The following is a 16,058-nucleotide window of genomic DNA, read 5'->3' on the forward strand; positions in this document are numbered from 1 at the left end:
ATATATATTAAATTGACCATATTCACCACAGATAGGCCATGGCCACTCCATTAGACTTTTGACGTCAGCTAATTCCTTTCATACCAGTCTCCTTTCCAATTTTCTGTTAGAAGCATACACATCAGTGATATGGCATTCAAAATCATTTAATTGGGCCTTGAAGTTATAGGATAGAGTGTACGCTTCAACCTATAAAATTTCTTCTTTCCATACTCTTTTTGATAAAGTTCTTTCCATACTCTTGCATCCCATAAGAGAAGAATTCCTGCCACTAGCTTCCAAAAATGCATATCTGATCCATCTCCCTGCCCATATCTGTTTAACTATATCCTGCACATTCCCTTCTAACTTTGTTTCTTGGAGGCAGACCGTCTGTTTTCCAATCTTGAATCAGACTCTGCACCACTCTCCCTTTCCCCAAATCATTGAACTCCCTAACATTCCAAACATCTTGTGTAGTTTGAGTAAATTTTGTTGAACCCACATTGTTGCGTTCATCCCCTTATCAAGTAGAGATTCTTGTTGCTGAATGAAGGAGGTTCAACCTCCTACACGTCCCCGATTTCCCCAGTATTTGTCATCTCCAGCTGTGATTGTTGATTTCGAGAGATATCTAGAATTATCTCTGCCTGCTCTTCACTTACAGATTCTTCTGGGTTTGCTTACAAAGAAGTCCAGCTTCATTTTCCCCCTTCTCTTTTTCAATTCACAGTTGATCTCCACTGATTGCCAGATTATCCAGTGTTGTTGTGTTCTCCTGTTGCATGCACCGATCAGAGAAATAAACTGCCGATATTTCTTCTAGAATTGCTTCATGGAAATAATCATCAGCGGTCTAGGGTTTATGTTGTTAAATATGACTTGTGCCTGATCAGGCACAAAATACTTGAGGTCCAAAACCATCTTTAAATCCAGTACATGTCCTGCATGTGTTTCCCAGCCTTATTTTTAAAAATTGTTACAGTTGTACCCACGTGGGTCTCCCCAACATCTGTCATCCCTACATCCTCGAAGGATCTATTACCAGCTAGGTTCTTTGTTGTTCCAGTTCTTCTTCTCCGATGACTTCTCTGCTGCTCGTCGGAATTAGCTTGAATCGAGTTTTCCTCAGTCCAGATCGGGATGAAGAAGTTGACTCATCTCTAGAGATGGTTACTTCGTTTGGGAAATACCGACCATCACCTCGTACTTCGATTCTAGCCCACTTGAAATGGTTTCTTAGCTCTGCTTCCTCCTCCGTCGGTTTCCAACCACCACATAAATCTCCAATCTCATGGAAAGTCTCATTTGAATATAGGTGCAGGGCCAGACCCATTGCCCTAATTCATTTGGTTTTGGGTTGCACGAGGCTGGCACGCATCCTGTAGAAGGATTCCACAATTCTAGTTTAACTTTGTTCTTTTTCCAAATCCATTCTCCCTGGAGAATTTGCTCTGCCATGTCTCTGTTTGGGAACTCAAATAGAAAACAGGCACCCATCTCATAAATATTAACCCCAAAAACCTTCTTCCAAACTGTTGATGATTCAAACATCTGATGAAGAGGGGATATCAGACTTTGTCATGTTGAAGGACCAAAAGATGCATCTTCCAAGTAGACCTTGTCCTCCATTTTTGACAGCAGCAGTGGCTTTAACCACTTTACCCTTATTTGTGGTTTCCACTGGGCTGGTATTGGTTGCCATTTACTATCCTCAACGACTTTTGCATAAACCACATTAATGTCATATGCCCTGAAGGAAGCCTTGGCAGACATCTGTGGGGAGCATTTAATGAAATTCTCCATCTTAAATGCTACACTTCTCCATACTGCACTAATGCCTGTTTCTGGAACAATGATACGTTGATAACTGATCTGGCCTCTCCCTTCAATGATAAGATACACATACACCTCCCATGAGAGTTGTGTTTCCTGGTACCAAAATATTCTGCGACCTGGTGTTTATGTCTCCATCTTCTCACCAGATTTTTCTGATCAGATGATGCTTCTTTGAGAATAAAGCATATCCAATCCAAGCTCTTCTCATTGAGCGGGACCCCCGACATCATATTCTGCTTCTCTCTACCCAGTTGTACCATAAAACATTAGATTTGACCTATAGCCAATAAACAGACGGGACTGAGTGGTATCTCAAGTGGGCTAGAATCAACGTACAATGATATGCATCTTTCAGGGCAAAATAGCAAACAAGGATATGCATCTTTGTTATAAGCATGGCATTTGTCCATCCTAGCTCCTTGAATTATAACTACAACCAACTCAAACACACCCCATGAACATGAATAATATACACCGACAAGCCTTGGAGCAATGGCAAAGTTGTGTCCGTGTGACTGACCTATAGGTCACGGGTTCAAGCAGTGGAACCAGTCACTGATGCTTGGGTCAGGGTAGGCTTCTTACAAACAAACCCCCCCCCCCCCCTTTGACGGTTGCTCTTCCCCTGACCCAGCGTGAATGGGGATGCTTCATGCACCGGGCTCCCCTTTTTTATACACTCAGTCAACCAAACATTTTAACCATATCATTATCGAATTTTGAAGTAAGAATTTTCTGCAATTTCATCAAAAAGCTCACAAGAAATTGGAAGGCCAACCTGCCAAGTGACAAAAATAAAACAGGAATCATCTCAGTTAACAAGTAGTGATGCTCACCCTTTTTAGTGCCTCTAGGAACAAAAATGCAACATCTGCACCGTTATTCCTTAACACGGTTAGCAAATGCTTAATAACCTCAGATACACTTGTCCCATGCATTGAAAGATGAGATAGTATCTCTGGAGCAAGATATTCCTGTAGATATTACAGTGATGAAATATGTTAGAACCTGATAAAGATAATTAACGGTATGCCTCTGAATCTTTGCTTTCTAAATGATAGTGCAGTAATACAAAAAAGTATTGCCAAAATCAATATAAGAAGTACAGCTAGGAATTAAGTATAGAAAAGTCCAACTATGAAAAGAGAATACACCTAACCTTAGGAACTGCATCAACAGCAACCAACTTCCCAACAGCAATGATTACAGCATCTCGATTTGTCTCCTCAATGTATTCCCTATTAGAATCTTCTTCTTCAGCCTCATCTGTATCCATGTTAGAAGATGAACGAAAGTCTCAAAAGACATCCCTCATGTGCAGAAAGAAACCCTTTCTGGGATTGAATGGATAAGTTATGGACTTATTTATGATGTTCTGGAAGCTTAAAACACTTTTTTGGTCAAGTTAAAGACTCTTATTCTTTCGTTGACACCTCTGGGTGGACCATAGAGATCTATTTTCCACAACTCGACAGATTAGGTGCTCAAGTTTTTGCAGTATCTTTTTTTTGTTGACTTTATATTAATGAAATTTTTGCGTGAATCTTCACTCTTCATGACATAAGAGTGCTTACATTGCAAAATAGGGAAGTGAAACAGTTATTTTCCTCCTGTATTTGGTTATGTCGGGAGCAGATGTACACTTTAGTTTCTTAATATTCTTTCCAACAGACAAAGTAAAGTTAGATCCTTACCTAAGAAGTAATGCTAGGAAAAAGATGCACAAAATAGTTTCCTTTTGAAAATCAAGCTTCACAACAAGAACATAACAAAAATAAAAACCAATGTGCAACAACACATTCCTTCAATTAAGATATAGCATATGAGGAAACAAATGAATTCAATAAAAGTACACATTTCGCATTCAAATTCATGTGACTGCTCAAGAACCAAAGTGTTTTCACAGTAACCATGGCAATGATGATAAGTTTACATCAAAGCACACTATTTAAAAGTGCTATAATAAGAAGCATGATACTAAAAGTAATTGTTCTAGATGCACGCTTTTCTACAGTTATAGATAAATAATAGTGTTAGAGCCATACTATTATTCCTCTATACAGCTGTAAGATGTGAGCTAGAGCTGCCACACATTTAGAGAAAACAGTGAATGGGAGAGCAAAAACCACCTGGAATATGTAGTTGGCGTTCACAAAGCTTCCAGAACTTTTGAAGAATGGCTTCATCTGGAGAGTACCCCAAAGCTTCTATTTCCGTGGATGCAAAGGTTGCTTTCCTGAACAGACACCACTGTTCTGAAAAAATAACACAAATCTAGACCAAGAAAAACAACAAACCCAATTAACCAAAAGAGAACATAGATGGCACTAACAGGAGATAGGTGAACATAGATGTTTGGAAATTACACATGGTCGGATGTAGATATTTAAAAATAATGCTTACCCTACATGCAAGTTGACTTGCACGAAGACCTTCTGGAGAATTAGTAGTCAGGAAGGACTCAAGTAGTTCAAACAAGGCACTGCGTTTTGAGATTAAGGAAGATATAGATTGTTCCAGGACTGTGCCAGAGTTGATGATAGAGTGTAGGCACCAGCAAACATGCAGATGCATGTTAAGAAGCAGAAATCCAATTACCTGAACAGTAAGCCAAAGTAGTTGTGTATTGGCAAGACTACAAAAAAGTATTATTCAAACTACAGTATACCCACCTCGTCATCAATACTTCTGAAGTTCTTGAGAGTCTCTGCAAGATCGTTATACAAGCTTTCAATGGAAATTTGCCTTGACAATTGAAGTTCATACAACCTTTTCAAGTTAACAAGCATTGAATATTCATCATCACCATCCTGCAACAACAAAAATTGTACATTTTAACCAAAATGCATCAATAAAACACATAGTCCCCTTCAATTTGTCAAGGGCACATACAGCAACTTCTTTTATTGCAGATTTAAGTTTGATAATGAGCTCATCTTCAATCCCCTTCAATTTGTTAAGGGCAAAGTCCTGTAACTCCCCACGACTCTCAGTAGCACAGAAGTTCAGAGCTTTTACACAAGATCTCAGAGCTTCCTTCTCACCATGCTTGAAAAATGCTTCTTTCATCAGAAGTACAGCAGATTTAAAGTTCTAAAAAAGCAAAAGAAAACAGCTTTTAGTTACCAGTTCAAAAAAAAATAACTTCATAATAGGCAATCCCCTATATAGTTCATGATTGTAATAAGTTCCACAAACACACCTGATCTTGTCTTTTAAGAGAATAGAGCTCAAGGTTCATATGAACAATGATTTCAAGTAGATAGGGAATTTTTGCTTTGTCAGACATAAATTTGCGAAGAAGCTGTGGACAATTCCTCATCATAGCAATGGTTATATCACGCTTAGAACTTTCAAACACGTCCTGCCGATTACAATATAAGCATTCAAAGAATTCAGTATCCCGTAGTAGTATGGCTGAACAACACCAATATAATTTGTCATTGACAAAGAACACTAAAGAAGGAACCTATCTAAAATAATCTAAATAAATTTTGAACTTGAGGTGAAACTCTATGACTGCAAAAAATCAAAACCACAGCATCTATACTCATTCTGCGTACAGCTTGGAATGATGTCCCTACTGAGCATTGAGCAAACAGAGAGTTACCATCTATGTTCCATGGTACATGAAAATAATCTGACTGCTCACTATATTATCAAACTCCAAGTATAATAAAACGTCTTAATGATGTTATAAAAATGTTAAAGATGGTAACATGATAATATACGAAAATGGCACCTCTTCCACTGACTAATACTAGCAAGTAATCTGGATGTATTTGACCACCTGACCTCATTTAAGACAAGCATACAGTTCAAGAAACTGCTAAAACAGTACAGATCTACCAGGTTGCAGAAATATCACCAACTTATTGTTTCACAAGAACTTTCTTGGAATCCATTCTCAGGTGTAAATGGTGAAGTTTGAAGCACAAATATAACATTTATTAAGGGTCTCAGAGAGTATCAACAAGAAGAACAAAAGAACCTCACCTTTTGTGCTTTAGTATAATATTGTTTTTTATTATCACTGGCAGGAACAATCTTCTCTCCAACTGCCTTCCTAATGGACGCAAAAAGCAGCCGAATTAGGTTTGTTGCATCTACATCACTTAGTTCAGCTGATAGCTCTTCTTCCAAGAGCATAGACAGGATACGCTTCCAATCCTGTAAGGACATAATTTTCAAGTGAATATTTTCCTCAACCACAGAACACACTCAGGTATCCAGGATAAGGAGACCCTTCTTAAGTTCTCCTATGATAAAATAGGAATATAGCTGTCAAATCAATATAAATAGAAAATGCCTATAAAGGCAAGTTGTAGAAAATACTAGTCTAACCAAACTACAGATAATTGTATTACAGCATTAATACTAAAAACCATAGGGAAATACTGAACAAATTCAAAAATTATACAGCAACTTATAACGTCTTTAAAACAAAGTTGAGCCACTAGAAGACTAGGCTCATTGAAAGTTGTAGGGAGATACTACTCTAACCAAACTACAGATATCATATGGTCATAGCAATTCCATTCTTTAGATTAAAAGATAGTGTACATAACGTACTTTCATGGCGTCCATATACTCCCAAATATCATCGATGACATACATACTCAGCATTTCGTCTTTTGAAAACTCTCCCAATATGCGCAACAGTCTATTAAGATGAACCTCAGAAGAATCAGCATTATCCCCTGGAATTTTTTTGTTATCAGTACACTTGTATTAATCAATCAAGCAAATAGAAAGCACAGCACAGGATGCAGAACAATGTGATAAAAACCTGAACTAGATTGTGAACTGTTCAATCGCTGGGCAATCAGATTATCATACACTAGAGCTCCAATGGCACGCCTGATTTCAGGTGGATCATCAATTAGCAAATCATATAAAGAACTTAATTCCTCCTCGGGAACACGTTGATGTCTGCAATCAAAAGAAAAAAAAAGATGTCAGCAAAATATGAATAACTTGATAAAAGAGCAGATTTCAACAATCTGCTGGTAACAATATTAAAAATGCAAGAGGCTTGCATTGTCAAGAAATTACCTTATCAGTTGTTTCACAAGTCCTATAGCACATACTGCCACAGAAATATCAACATCATCAGCAAGTTCGATCATCCTTTTATAAAATCTCTCCGTGAAAAGGCCAAGAGATGGTACATTATCATCCACCTCATAAAGATTCTGCAGTGCAAGAACTGATGCCTTCCTTACACCATCACTCTTAAGAGGGTAAAATTAAGAGCCAAATGCATCGTTAGAATTTTCAATTTAACAACTGAAGATTGAAGATAAAATCAAATTGACATCCACTTACTTTATCATTCAATGTCCATCCGAGATATTTCAAATACAAATCCTGCAAAAACAGGGAGGGGTATGACAGGATCCAGACACCCAATGACTGTATGCATGCCATTCTGATATCAGGTTCGACATCTCGATAACGGTGCATAAATAGCCTACAAATTTCAGCATACAAAAAGGCAAAACAAAATTAAAAATGCCCCTCAAGTAATCAAAAATATGTATCATTAACATAAGGTGCATACCCAGTAAATATCTTCCGCATCATCTCCTCTATTATTGTTATCTTTTCATGTGTCATGGATAATCTTTTATTTAGTGATTCAACTCGAGGCCCATCCACTTTCTTCTTCTGTTCAGCATTTAGCTGTCTCTGTGTGGTTTCCCGCTGTGAACCAAGTACTTTGGCAATGTGTATAAAGGATGTAACAAGTTGAAGCCCCATTAATGAAGCAACCTGACGATATACTCTAGGAGGAGTGCTGAAATGCATGTTCACAAGACAATGAGCCAAAATATTACCTTAAATTTAGAATACCGACATACAAGCTACTTACCATGATAGCGCAATCACATAATCCATGCACTTGTCAAACAAGACCCTATCAAAAAGTGGTCCATTTTCACATTCAGCAACCAGTGTATCCCAGAAGTAGACGAGGTTATCTTTGAAGGTCTTGAAGTCCTTCTTCTTTGAAGTTTGATAATCCTCAACTTCACCCTAACATCCAAAGGAGATCAGGTAAAATTAGAATTGCATGTCTATGCATGAAGTTCCTGTTTAATGCATATTGAACTGACGCCAAATAATAACACCAACCAGAAAGTTCATGCCTAATGCATATTGAACTGATGCCAAATAACATATTACAACAACAACATACAAAGTGACGCCAAATAACATATTAAATAAGGAAATATCATCAATATGATGGATGAATATACCCTCTTAGCCATGTTTACAAGAGCAACTACAACATCATCAACATCGGTTTGGTCCAAGAAATCTTCTTCAATATGATATTTTGCTCCACATGCCTGCAAAACCACAAATTTCACCTATCATGTCACATCATCAAAATGGAACCTGTCTATGGCTGATATGTGGAGATGGGAAAAACATAGTATGCAAGCTAAAGAAACATCCACATATTATCAAATTACCTCAAACATCATGCTCAATAGTCCAGCCATTGCAGCTTTCGGATCCTTCTCATAGTGTTCCACCCAATGCTTGACCACTAGAGGAATTCGTCTCCTATCACCTTTAACAACATCTGCAAATAAAGGAATGGATGTCCTATCATCAGCATGTGTAAACCACCACAATAGATATACACAAAAAGGATTCAACAGAGAGAAAGTAAAATCTAATTAGAATCAGGTAACGAGGAATTGAAGCAAGCAAGCACAAGAAAACAAACTGACTAGTATAGCTTCTGATGGTTTCATTCCTTGAATAGGAAGTGAGTCACCTTCAAAGAAAAGGATTATTTGAAGTGACTTTTTTTTGGACTGGTAAGGCATAGCTGAAGTGACTTTTCAAGGAGGAATGAGTATTTCTTATGGAATAATCACAGAAGGCCTTTGATTGTGGCTATGTGTTTGAAATTCAAAATCCAACAGTAATTGAAACTTCCAGGTGGACCAAAACAGTGATGGTCAAGGCATGCAAGGCTTTTGGGGTTAATATAACGGGATTTGAGCATGAAATCCCGGACATGATCTTGCGCATGGAACATAAGAGGCAGCTGCAATTGAATAAACAAAAATCTGAAGGAAGTTCAGCAAAAAAGTCACAGAGAAAAGGTGAACTCGAGCTAGAAAGGCTAAAATGTGGTTTAAATTATGAGGGCATGGCAAAGGAAGATAGGGGCAGGTTTCACAAAGCTCTTTCTAAATGAAATTAAAAATTATCAGTTGGAACGTGTGTGGGCTGAATGAAGCAGCTAAGAGAAGTTCAGTGAAATCTTTAATGGGTAAATGGAAAAGCAGACATAATTTGCCTGCAGGAGACAAAAATAGTAGACTGGTCGTCACAGATGATTCAACAGATGTGGGGCAATAGATGGACTGGTTGGACTGAGCTCAAAGCAAGTGGTAGTAGGGGTGGATAGTAATTCTTTGGGATAAAAGGCTGTGGGATTGCATTGATATACAACAAGGTTCATACACTCTCTCGTGTATGTTAGAAAGTTCTCAAGAAGAATTCCGATGGTGTTTCAAAGGTGTTTATGGCCCTCATTCTAATCCAGAAAAGAGGAACTATGGCTCGAACTTGCAGTAATTAGAGGTATCTGGAATGAGCAGTAGGGTCATCGGTGGTGATTTCAATGTATGCAGATTTGAAAGTGAAAGATATAACTGCATCCGAAGATCAAAAGTCATGAAAAGCTTCTCAGATACCATTCAAAATCTGAACTTAAATCAACCTCCCTTTACAGGATGCTTTCTATACTTGGTCCCGAGGAGAATATTCTATTCAAGCCTCTAGAATAGACAGGTTTTTGACATCACCTGAATGGAGTGACACCTTTAAAGCTGTAAAACACATTGCTCTTCTAAAAGTTATTCCAGACCATAGACCTGTACTTTTGGAAAATGGTGACTGGGAAGACAATCCTTCCTATTTTTAATTTGAAAACATGTGGTTGCAAGAGGAGGGGTTCTTGGATAAAATTAAAGAATGGTAGCAGAACTACTCTATCAAGGGTAGTCCAGATTTTATTTTCTCTCAGAAATTGAGATGTCTTAAAAAAGATATCACTGACTGGAACAGAGAAATCTTTGGCAAGATGGAAACCAGAAAGAGCAAAGCACTGGATGAACTTATGGTTATTGAGCAGGCAATCGAAAAGAGGCTCCCATCCCAAGCAGAAAAAGACAAGATGATGGTCCTAAAAATGGAACTACAACAGATTGCTAAGGCTGAAGAAGTATAATGGAGGCAAAAATCCAAGTGTTTATGGCTTAAGGAGGGTGATAGAAACACCAAATATTTTCAAAGGATTGCAAACTCCCGCAGGAGGAACAATCAGATTGATATTTTGATACAAATGATACATAATGAAACACTATGTAACAACCTCCAAACAAAGTGTAAAGTACAAAAAATGTTTCCCAAAAATTCCACAAAAGTAGATATAAAGACAAAATAAGAATCCTACAGCATTTTCTTCACCAACAGGATGCCCATAATGATGAGTGTTTCACATTTGTCCAAAAATTAGTGGACGAGATTGGCATTTCATTCAATGGGTGGAAACAAAATGCAATAATGAATCAAATTCTGCCACTTGCTATTGTAAATTACAAAATTTACAGACATTTAAAGGACCATTTTCAGCAAGCAAATTGAAAGCTTTTACACTCTCAAAGTCATCAATTCAATATTAACCTAAAATTACCATGATTAAAATTATAGCACAGCAGCCAAACTCAAAGATATAACTTAACTCACGCTTTCGATTATAATTGGGTAGCACACCCTAAAATTCCATAGATTCTTGAATTACCAAAACTGAACTTAAATGTCATAATGGAAAATTACATAACATAGTCAAACTAAATGATCACAACCTCCATTCACGCTTTCTATCTATTGAGTAGCAATAGACTAAAACTTCTCTAGTAACTTTCAGAATTAACCTGAAATCACTGTAACCTCCATTCACGCTTTCTATATATTGAGTAGCGATAGACTAAAACTTCTCTAGTAACTTTCAGAATTAATCTGAAATTCCTGTAACCTCCATTCACGCTTTCTATATATTGAGTAGTGATAGACTACGGACCCGTTTGGCCATAGATTTCCCAAGTAAAATCTGGGCAAAAATTTGGCAAATAGTGTTTGTCCATACAATTTGTCATTATTTGGCAAATATTTTTGGCAAATAACCCAAATTCCCAATACTAGAAAAAACTAGTATTTGGGCCAAGTCTCATTATTTGGGAACTTTTAATAATTCAAATTCTACACCAAACTTTTATCTTTTACAAGAACTCCCTCTATAATAGTTGTTTGTGTTGTTTTACATAAATTTTTACGTGAACATCAAAGTAGTAATGGAATATTCAATGAATATGAAAGTGATAGTGAATATGAAAGTGATGATATGGTTATTGATGAAAATGATGAACAATCGGCTTAGGATAACAAACTCATGTGCCATGTAATACAAAAGCACATGAAATACAAACTTATTGTTAGTTTTGATAGTTTTAAAAACTTATGGGTATAAATCATATTTCTTAAAAAGGTTAAATATATTTCCCATACACATGGTGAAATTTTCACCCAAATAATATTTCCCAAAAAAATTTGGAAATCTATGGCCAAACGCTAGCTAAAACTTCTCTAGTAACTTTCAGAATTAACTTGAAATCACTGTAATGAAAGCACCACAACACTAATCAACTAAAAGATAATTCCATGTCTGCTTTCAACATAATCGACTAGTGTAAGCCCAAAATTTCTTTCGTTTGAATCTTCAAAATATACCTGAAATTAAAAGAACAATACATAACACTACGATAACTAGACCACAACTTCCATATTAGCACTTTCAACATTATCCGATAGCACAAGCCTAACATTGCTTGTCTCAATATTCAAAAATAATCTGCTAGTACCATAGCAATACAAACTAGAAACCAAAAGCTAGCATAATTTCCACCCATGCTTTCAACAATAATTGAGGAAACCAAACCTAAAATTTCTATATAATCTCAAACTGCAATAATAAAAACTAGAGAACATTAGTCCAACTAGAAGACCACAACTTCCATTCCTCCATTCAACATAATAAAATTTCAGAATGACATGCAAACTAGAAGACCATAATTTCCAATGTGCTACCAACAATCGAGAAACAAAGCCTAAAAATCTATAGATTCTCAAATTCAAATTAAACATCAAAACTATTGTAACAAAACCTAGAAAACAGCAGACAAAATTTATAATACCAATTAAACTCTGATGAGCATTTCTAGCAGCAGCAGCAGCAGATGAAGTGCCTCCTAAAGCCTTACTCCGCTTAGCTCTAGCACGAGAGTCTTCAAAGTCCTCGGACGATTCTTCTCTCTCTTCCTCATTCACACTGCTGTGTAATTGCTCTTCGTTAACCCTAGTTTGAGCTCTCGTTCGTTTCTGTAAACCATTAACTCAATAATTACGTCTCAACTATTAACTTAATCAGTTGAATACTGTTGAAATTGTAAACCAAACTCACCGTACGACGATTCGCTGTTTCCGAAACCACTGGTTCCTCCTCCATGAATTGCTGTTGTTGTAAACCCTAAAAACCGAAGCAAAGAAGAGAGAACTATGCAGAAGAACGAGACGGTTAGAAAATGAAGAGATTTGTGGGATCGTACTGCGTACTGCGTACTGCCTACACTTGGAGTTGCCGTTTTTGTGAGATTGAAAACGATGCTTATGCCTAATATGCCACGTTACTCAATTATCAGCTAATTCATTTAGACACTTGTGTCACGTTCCGCCACATCACAGTTAAATTTTGCGTTCGAATAGGAACGGAAGGATCTAGAGTTGTGGAGAGGTTTGCAGAGAACTCTAGAACCTTTTGGATGATTCAAGAAGGCTTAGAATTCTCTAAAATAACTTAGATATTTTCCAAGAAAGCCTTAGAATTCTCTAGAGTGTGTAGAGAATTCTAGAAAGGGACCTTTGTGTAAATAAGTTTAAGAACTTAGAAAGTAATTTTAATTTGCACCTTAGTCCTTAGGAGTTGTTATAAATAGAGGTGCCCCTCATTTTGCTAGGCACCAAAAAAGTTGTAAGCCTTCAAGCAATTTGTAAAGCATTATTCCAAGCAATATAAGCCTTTTTCCAAAATTCTCTAAGTCTTCCTTTTCATTCTCTTAGCAATCTTAGTCGTAAAGGCTTACTTGAGCTTACAAGATCGTGAAAGATTTGTGAGTAAGTTGTCAAGTGCCGCACGCAGCTTTAGTAAGACTCTAAGTCTGTGACACTTGGCACAAAAAGTGTGTTCCATACTTTATTTTAACATCATTTTCAACAAAAATTCTTTTTAATATCTCACACCATAGTCTACCACCAAAAATTTACAATATACTTTTAACTGACCTTTTGAATACATACAAAAAAAGAATTTAACTCTTTAAATCTTCCTTAATAAAGTTTATTTCTCTTATTCTCTTTTTCGTTACTGCTACTCATTCACCCATTTTCGATCATTTTTGTAGAACAAATTCTATAACGGAAAGTGGAGTAATTTCAGTATTGGGTCAAATTGTTTGCTGGTATTTATTCAGCGTTGTACATGTTGTAGATGAATTCACACCTCTGTTTCATAGATCCAAAAAAGAAAAATCAATTTTTTGAACAACTGATATAAAAGTAGCTTTTAAGATTAGATTTTTACTTTTAATTTCCAATTTTAGTTTTAATCTTGGTTTCTGAATTATGTGTTATAAACCAGGGAAACAAATAAAATTTTCACTTGTAAATTCATACCCAAAAGGGAGTAAAAGAAAAATAAACATTTTAGAATTATTTGATCTGAAATAAAAGCTCTTAAAGATAAAATGTAAAATCAACTTCATTTTTCTTTGTAGTGTAAATCTTTGTTTCTGATTATTCACTTACATTGGTGGCAAAACGATGGTGAACTAGAGGTGGGTTTTAGGAAAAGAGAAAAAAGGGGTAGGGTGCGGGTGGATAGAGTGCAGGTGGATAGGGTGAGGGTGTATAAATATATATTTATTTATTTGAAACTCTTTTATTATTTAGTTTTTTTTTGTGTTCAAAATTCATTTTTATGATTATTTTAAGTTAAAATGTCATACGTCATTGTTTAATCTGTTATTCTGCCACATCACTTACGTGTGTGATACGCGCAATTTTTTGACTAGTTGTTAGAAAAATATTTAATAGGTACTTATTTATTAAGATTTGAATGTTTAATAGAAAACAAGATTCGTTGAGGTGTCTAAGTGAAATATGCGGACAACTTTAAGTGGTTATTGATGACTTAAGTCTTAAATAAATTGACTTATATCACATGTTTTTAAGAGTCATTTGGTAGCTGTAAGAGTTATGCATGTATTAGTAATATAGATATTAGTTATGTAGGTATTTGTTATGTAGAGTTTAGTATATCCCGGGATTACAATATATTTTAGTGAGCTAATTTTTATTTTCTAGTTCCAAAAATAATTAGTGAGGTAATATTTGTTATAACCATTAAAATAATCAACTATATAAACAACACATTAAAATAAAATAAATATCAATTGCTAAAAACAATAAAGTAAATAACAAATAACTAAGTAATTTGTATTGATATGATTAAGCAATTAAGAAATTAAGCAATGGCAAATTTAAATAAAATAAATAGCAAATAACTAAAAATAAATAAATAAATTGTATTGGCAGTGCGTTATAGAGAAAAAATTGATAGTGATTTATTTGATATTTATTAATTATTTGATTTGTTGTAAGCTAATATACATTTAAATGTAAAATAATAAAATGGATGTGTAATTTACTGTAATGACCCTCGAGGTCATTTGTGTGTTTTATGCGTGTTTTTCCCCTTTCCATAGCTTTCTTATGTGTTTCGTGTGGTCTTGGGTTGAATGACACACTTCTCGTGGTGTTTGGTATTGTTTGGTGCGAGATTTTGAGTTTTGGAAGCTTATGGTTTGAAAGAGTTGACTTTAGTCAGCATCCAAAGATTCTGATGTTGGATTAGAATTTCGTTAGTTTCATCGGCTCTGTAAGGATCATTTTGGTTTAGTGTAATGACTGGTTCATGTTTAGAGGCTTCCGTTTGGAGTTGGTACGATTAGACGTTTTAATTTTTGAGTGTTGCAAAAAGTTTGGCATTAGTCCACTTTCATAGGAAACACACTCGGAATTGAATTTCGTTAACCAGTTAGCTCTGGAATGCCTATCTTGGTCTAGAACAACCTTTGGTTCAGTCTCTGGGGTATCAGACTCATTTTGAGTTGTGACAATTTGAAATTCAACTTTAGTTACTGATTATGCTTGAAATAGAGCTTTTTTTAATTGCTATAATATTTGTGTATTTATTTATAAGTAGCTAAATTTGTATCTAAAGGCGTGTATGCAAATATGTGGGTGTAAAACTTAATGGGTAGTGATTAGTTAGCTCTTAAATAAGTTGTTATACATAAATCTATTGTCTGTCTTATAATTTTGTTCTAAAAATCAATGGTTGCAAACATTGGTTGAACTCTCTAACATTATTTTGGCTTGAGAAAGCAAAATAGAGTTGGGTAAATTTTCATTAGTGAGGACTTGAGAAATTTAATTAGAGCTAGAAATAATCTAATATGATTTTATTTCTCATTTAAGGGTAGAGCTAAAGATAGTCCAACTCACTTAGGCAATGTTTAGAGTCGTGATTGTATTGGTCTTGGGGTTCGAAAGAACCCAAGATATGCATACCCTCTAGTTAGAGAGAATAGAGGGTATAGTATAGACCAAGCGTTTTCTATGTATTCACTAATTTGAAGTTGATTAATCATTCCTATTTTGTTGAAACCATGTCGTAATGCATACACCCTATGTCATCTCCAACTTGGCAAAGCTTATTTGTGTTGAATACTTGGCTTTGTTATCTATACTAGATTATAATCTTGTGTTTCCAAATCTCCCCAGTTCTGTGTATGCATGCCTGAGACAACATTGTGCTAAATAGAATAGAATTAACGAATCAATTGAAGCATAATTCTTTTTGTCGGTTCTTGTGGTTCGACACGACCTCATAAATTGGATGTTATTTTTACACACAACTACCTATGCCTTAAACGCAAGGAAGAGTTGAGCGTTATCAAAAAAATAGTATCGTTATCGGGTACTAGCTAGCGACTGCCTTTAGTTGATTTTTGATTCAATCTTTTGTGCACCCT

At 35.8% G+C, this 16,058-nt stretch overlaps 1 protein-coding gene across 1 annotated transcript in view; it reads right to left on the bottom strand.

Annotated features, from left to right (window-relative positions):
* Positions 1–12,565, bottom strand: part of LOC102600186 (sister-chromatid cohesion protein 3) — a 19,123-nt gene extending 6,558 nt beyond the window's left edge. The window contains exons 1-18 of the mRNA XM_006338117.2: positions 12,368–12,565; positions 12,102–12,285; positions 8,301–8,413; positions 8,082–8,174; positions 7,694–7,857; positions 7,382–7,618; positions 7,147–7,291; positions 6,874–7,052; positions 6,608–6,750; positions 6,391–6,518; positions 5,815–5,988; positions 5,021–5,182; positions 4,711–4,911; positions 4,491–4,628; positions 4,222–4,416; positions 3,948–4,092; positions 2,978–3,084; positions 2,655–2,792 (exon numbers count right to left, since the gene is read on the bottom strand). Of these exons, the coding sequence (XP_006338179.1) occupies positions 2,655–2,792; positions 2,978–3,084; positions 3,948–4,092; positions 4,222–4,416; positions 4,491–4,628; positions 4,711–4,911; positions 5,021–5,182; positions 5,815–5,988; positions 6,391–6,518; positions 6,608–6,750; positions 6,874–7,052; positions 7,147–7,291; positions 7,382–7,618; positions 7,694–7,857; positions 8,082–8,174; positions 8,301–8,413; positions 12,102–12,285; positions 12,368–12,412 (2,691 nt within the window). The 5' untranslated portion in view covers positions 12,413–12,565. The remainder of the gene's footprint in view (positions 1–2,654; positions 2,793–2,977; positions 3,085–3,947; positions 4,093–4,221; positions 4,417–4,490; positions 4,629–4,710; positions 4,912–5,020; positions 5,183–5,814; positions 5,989–6,390; positions 6,519–6,607; positions 6,751–6,873; positions 7,053–7,146; positions 7,292–7,381; positions 7,619–7,693; positions 7,858–8,081; positions 8,175–8,300; positions 8,414–12,101; positions 12,286–12,367) is intronic.
* Between the last annotated feature and the right edge of the window lie 3,493 nt (positions 12,566–16,058).

Source organism: Solanum tuberosum, unplaced genomic scaffold (genome assembly GCF_000226075.1).
Source record: "Solanum tuberosum cultivar DM 1-3 516 R44 unplaced genomic scaffold, SolTub_3.0 scf00003, whole genome shotgun sequence".
Classification (NCBI taxonomy): domain Eukaryota; kingdom Viridiplantae; phylum Streptophyta; class Magnoliopsida; order Solanales; family Solanaceae; genus Solanum; species Solanum tuberosum.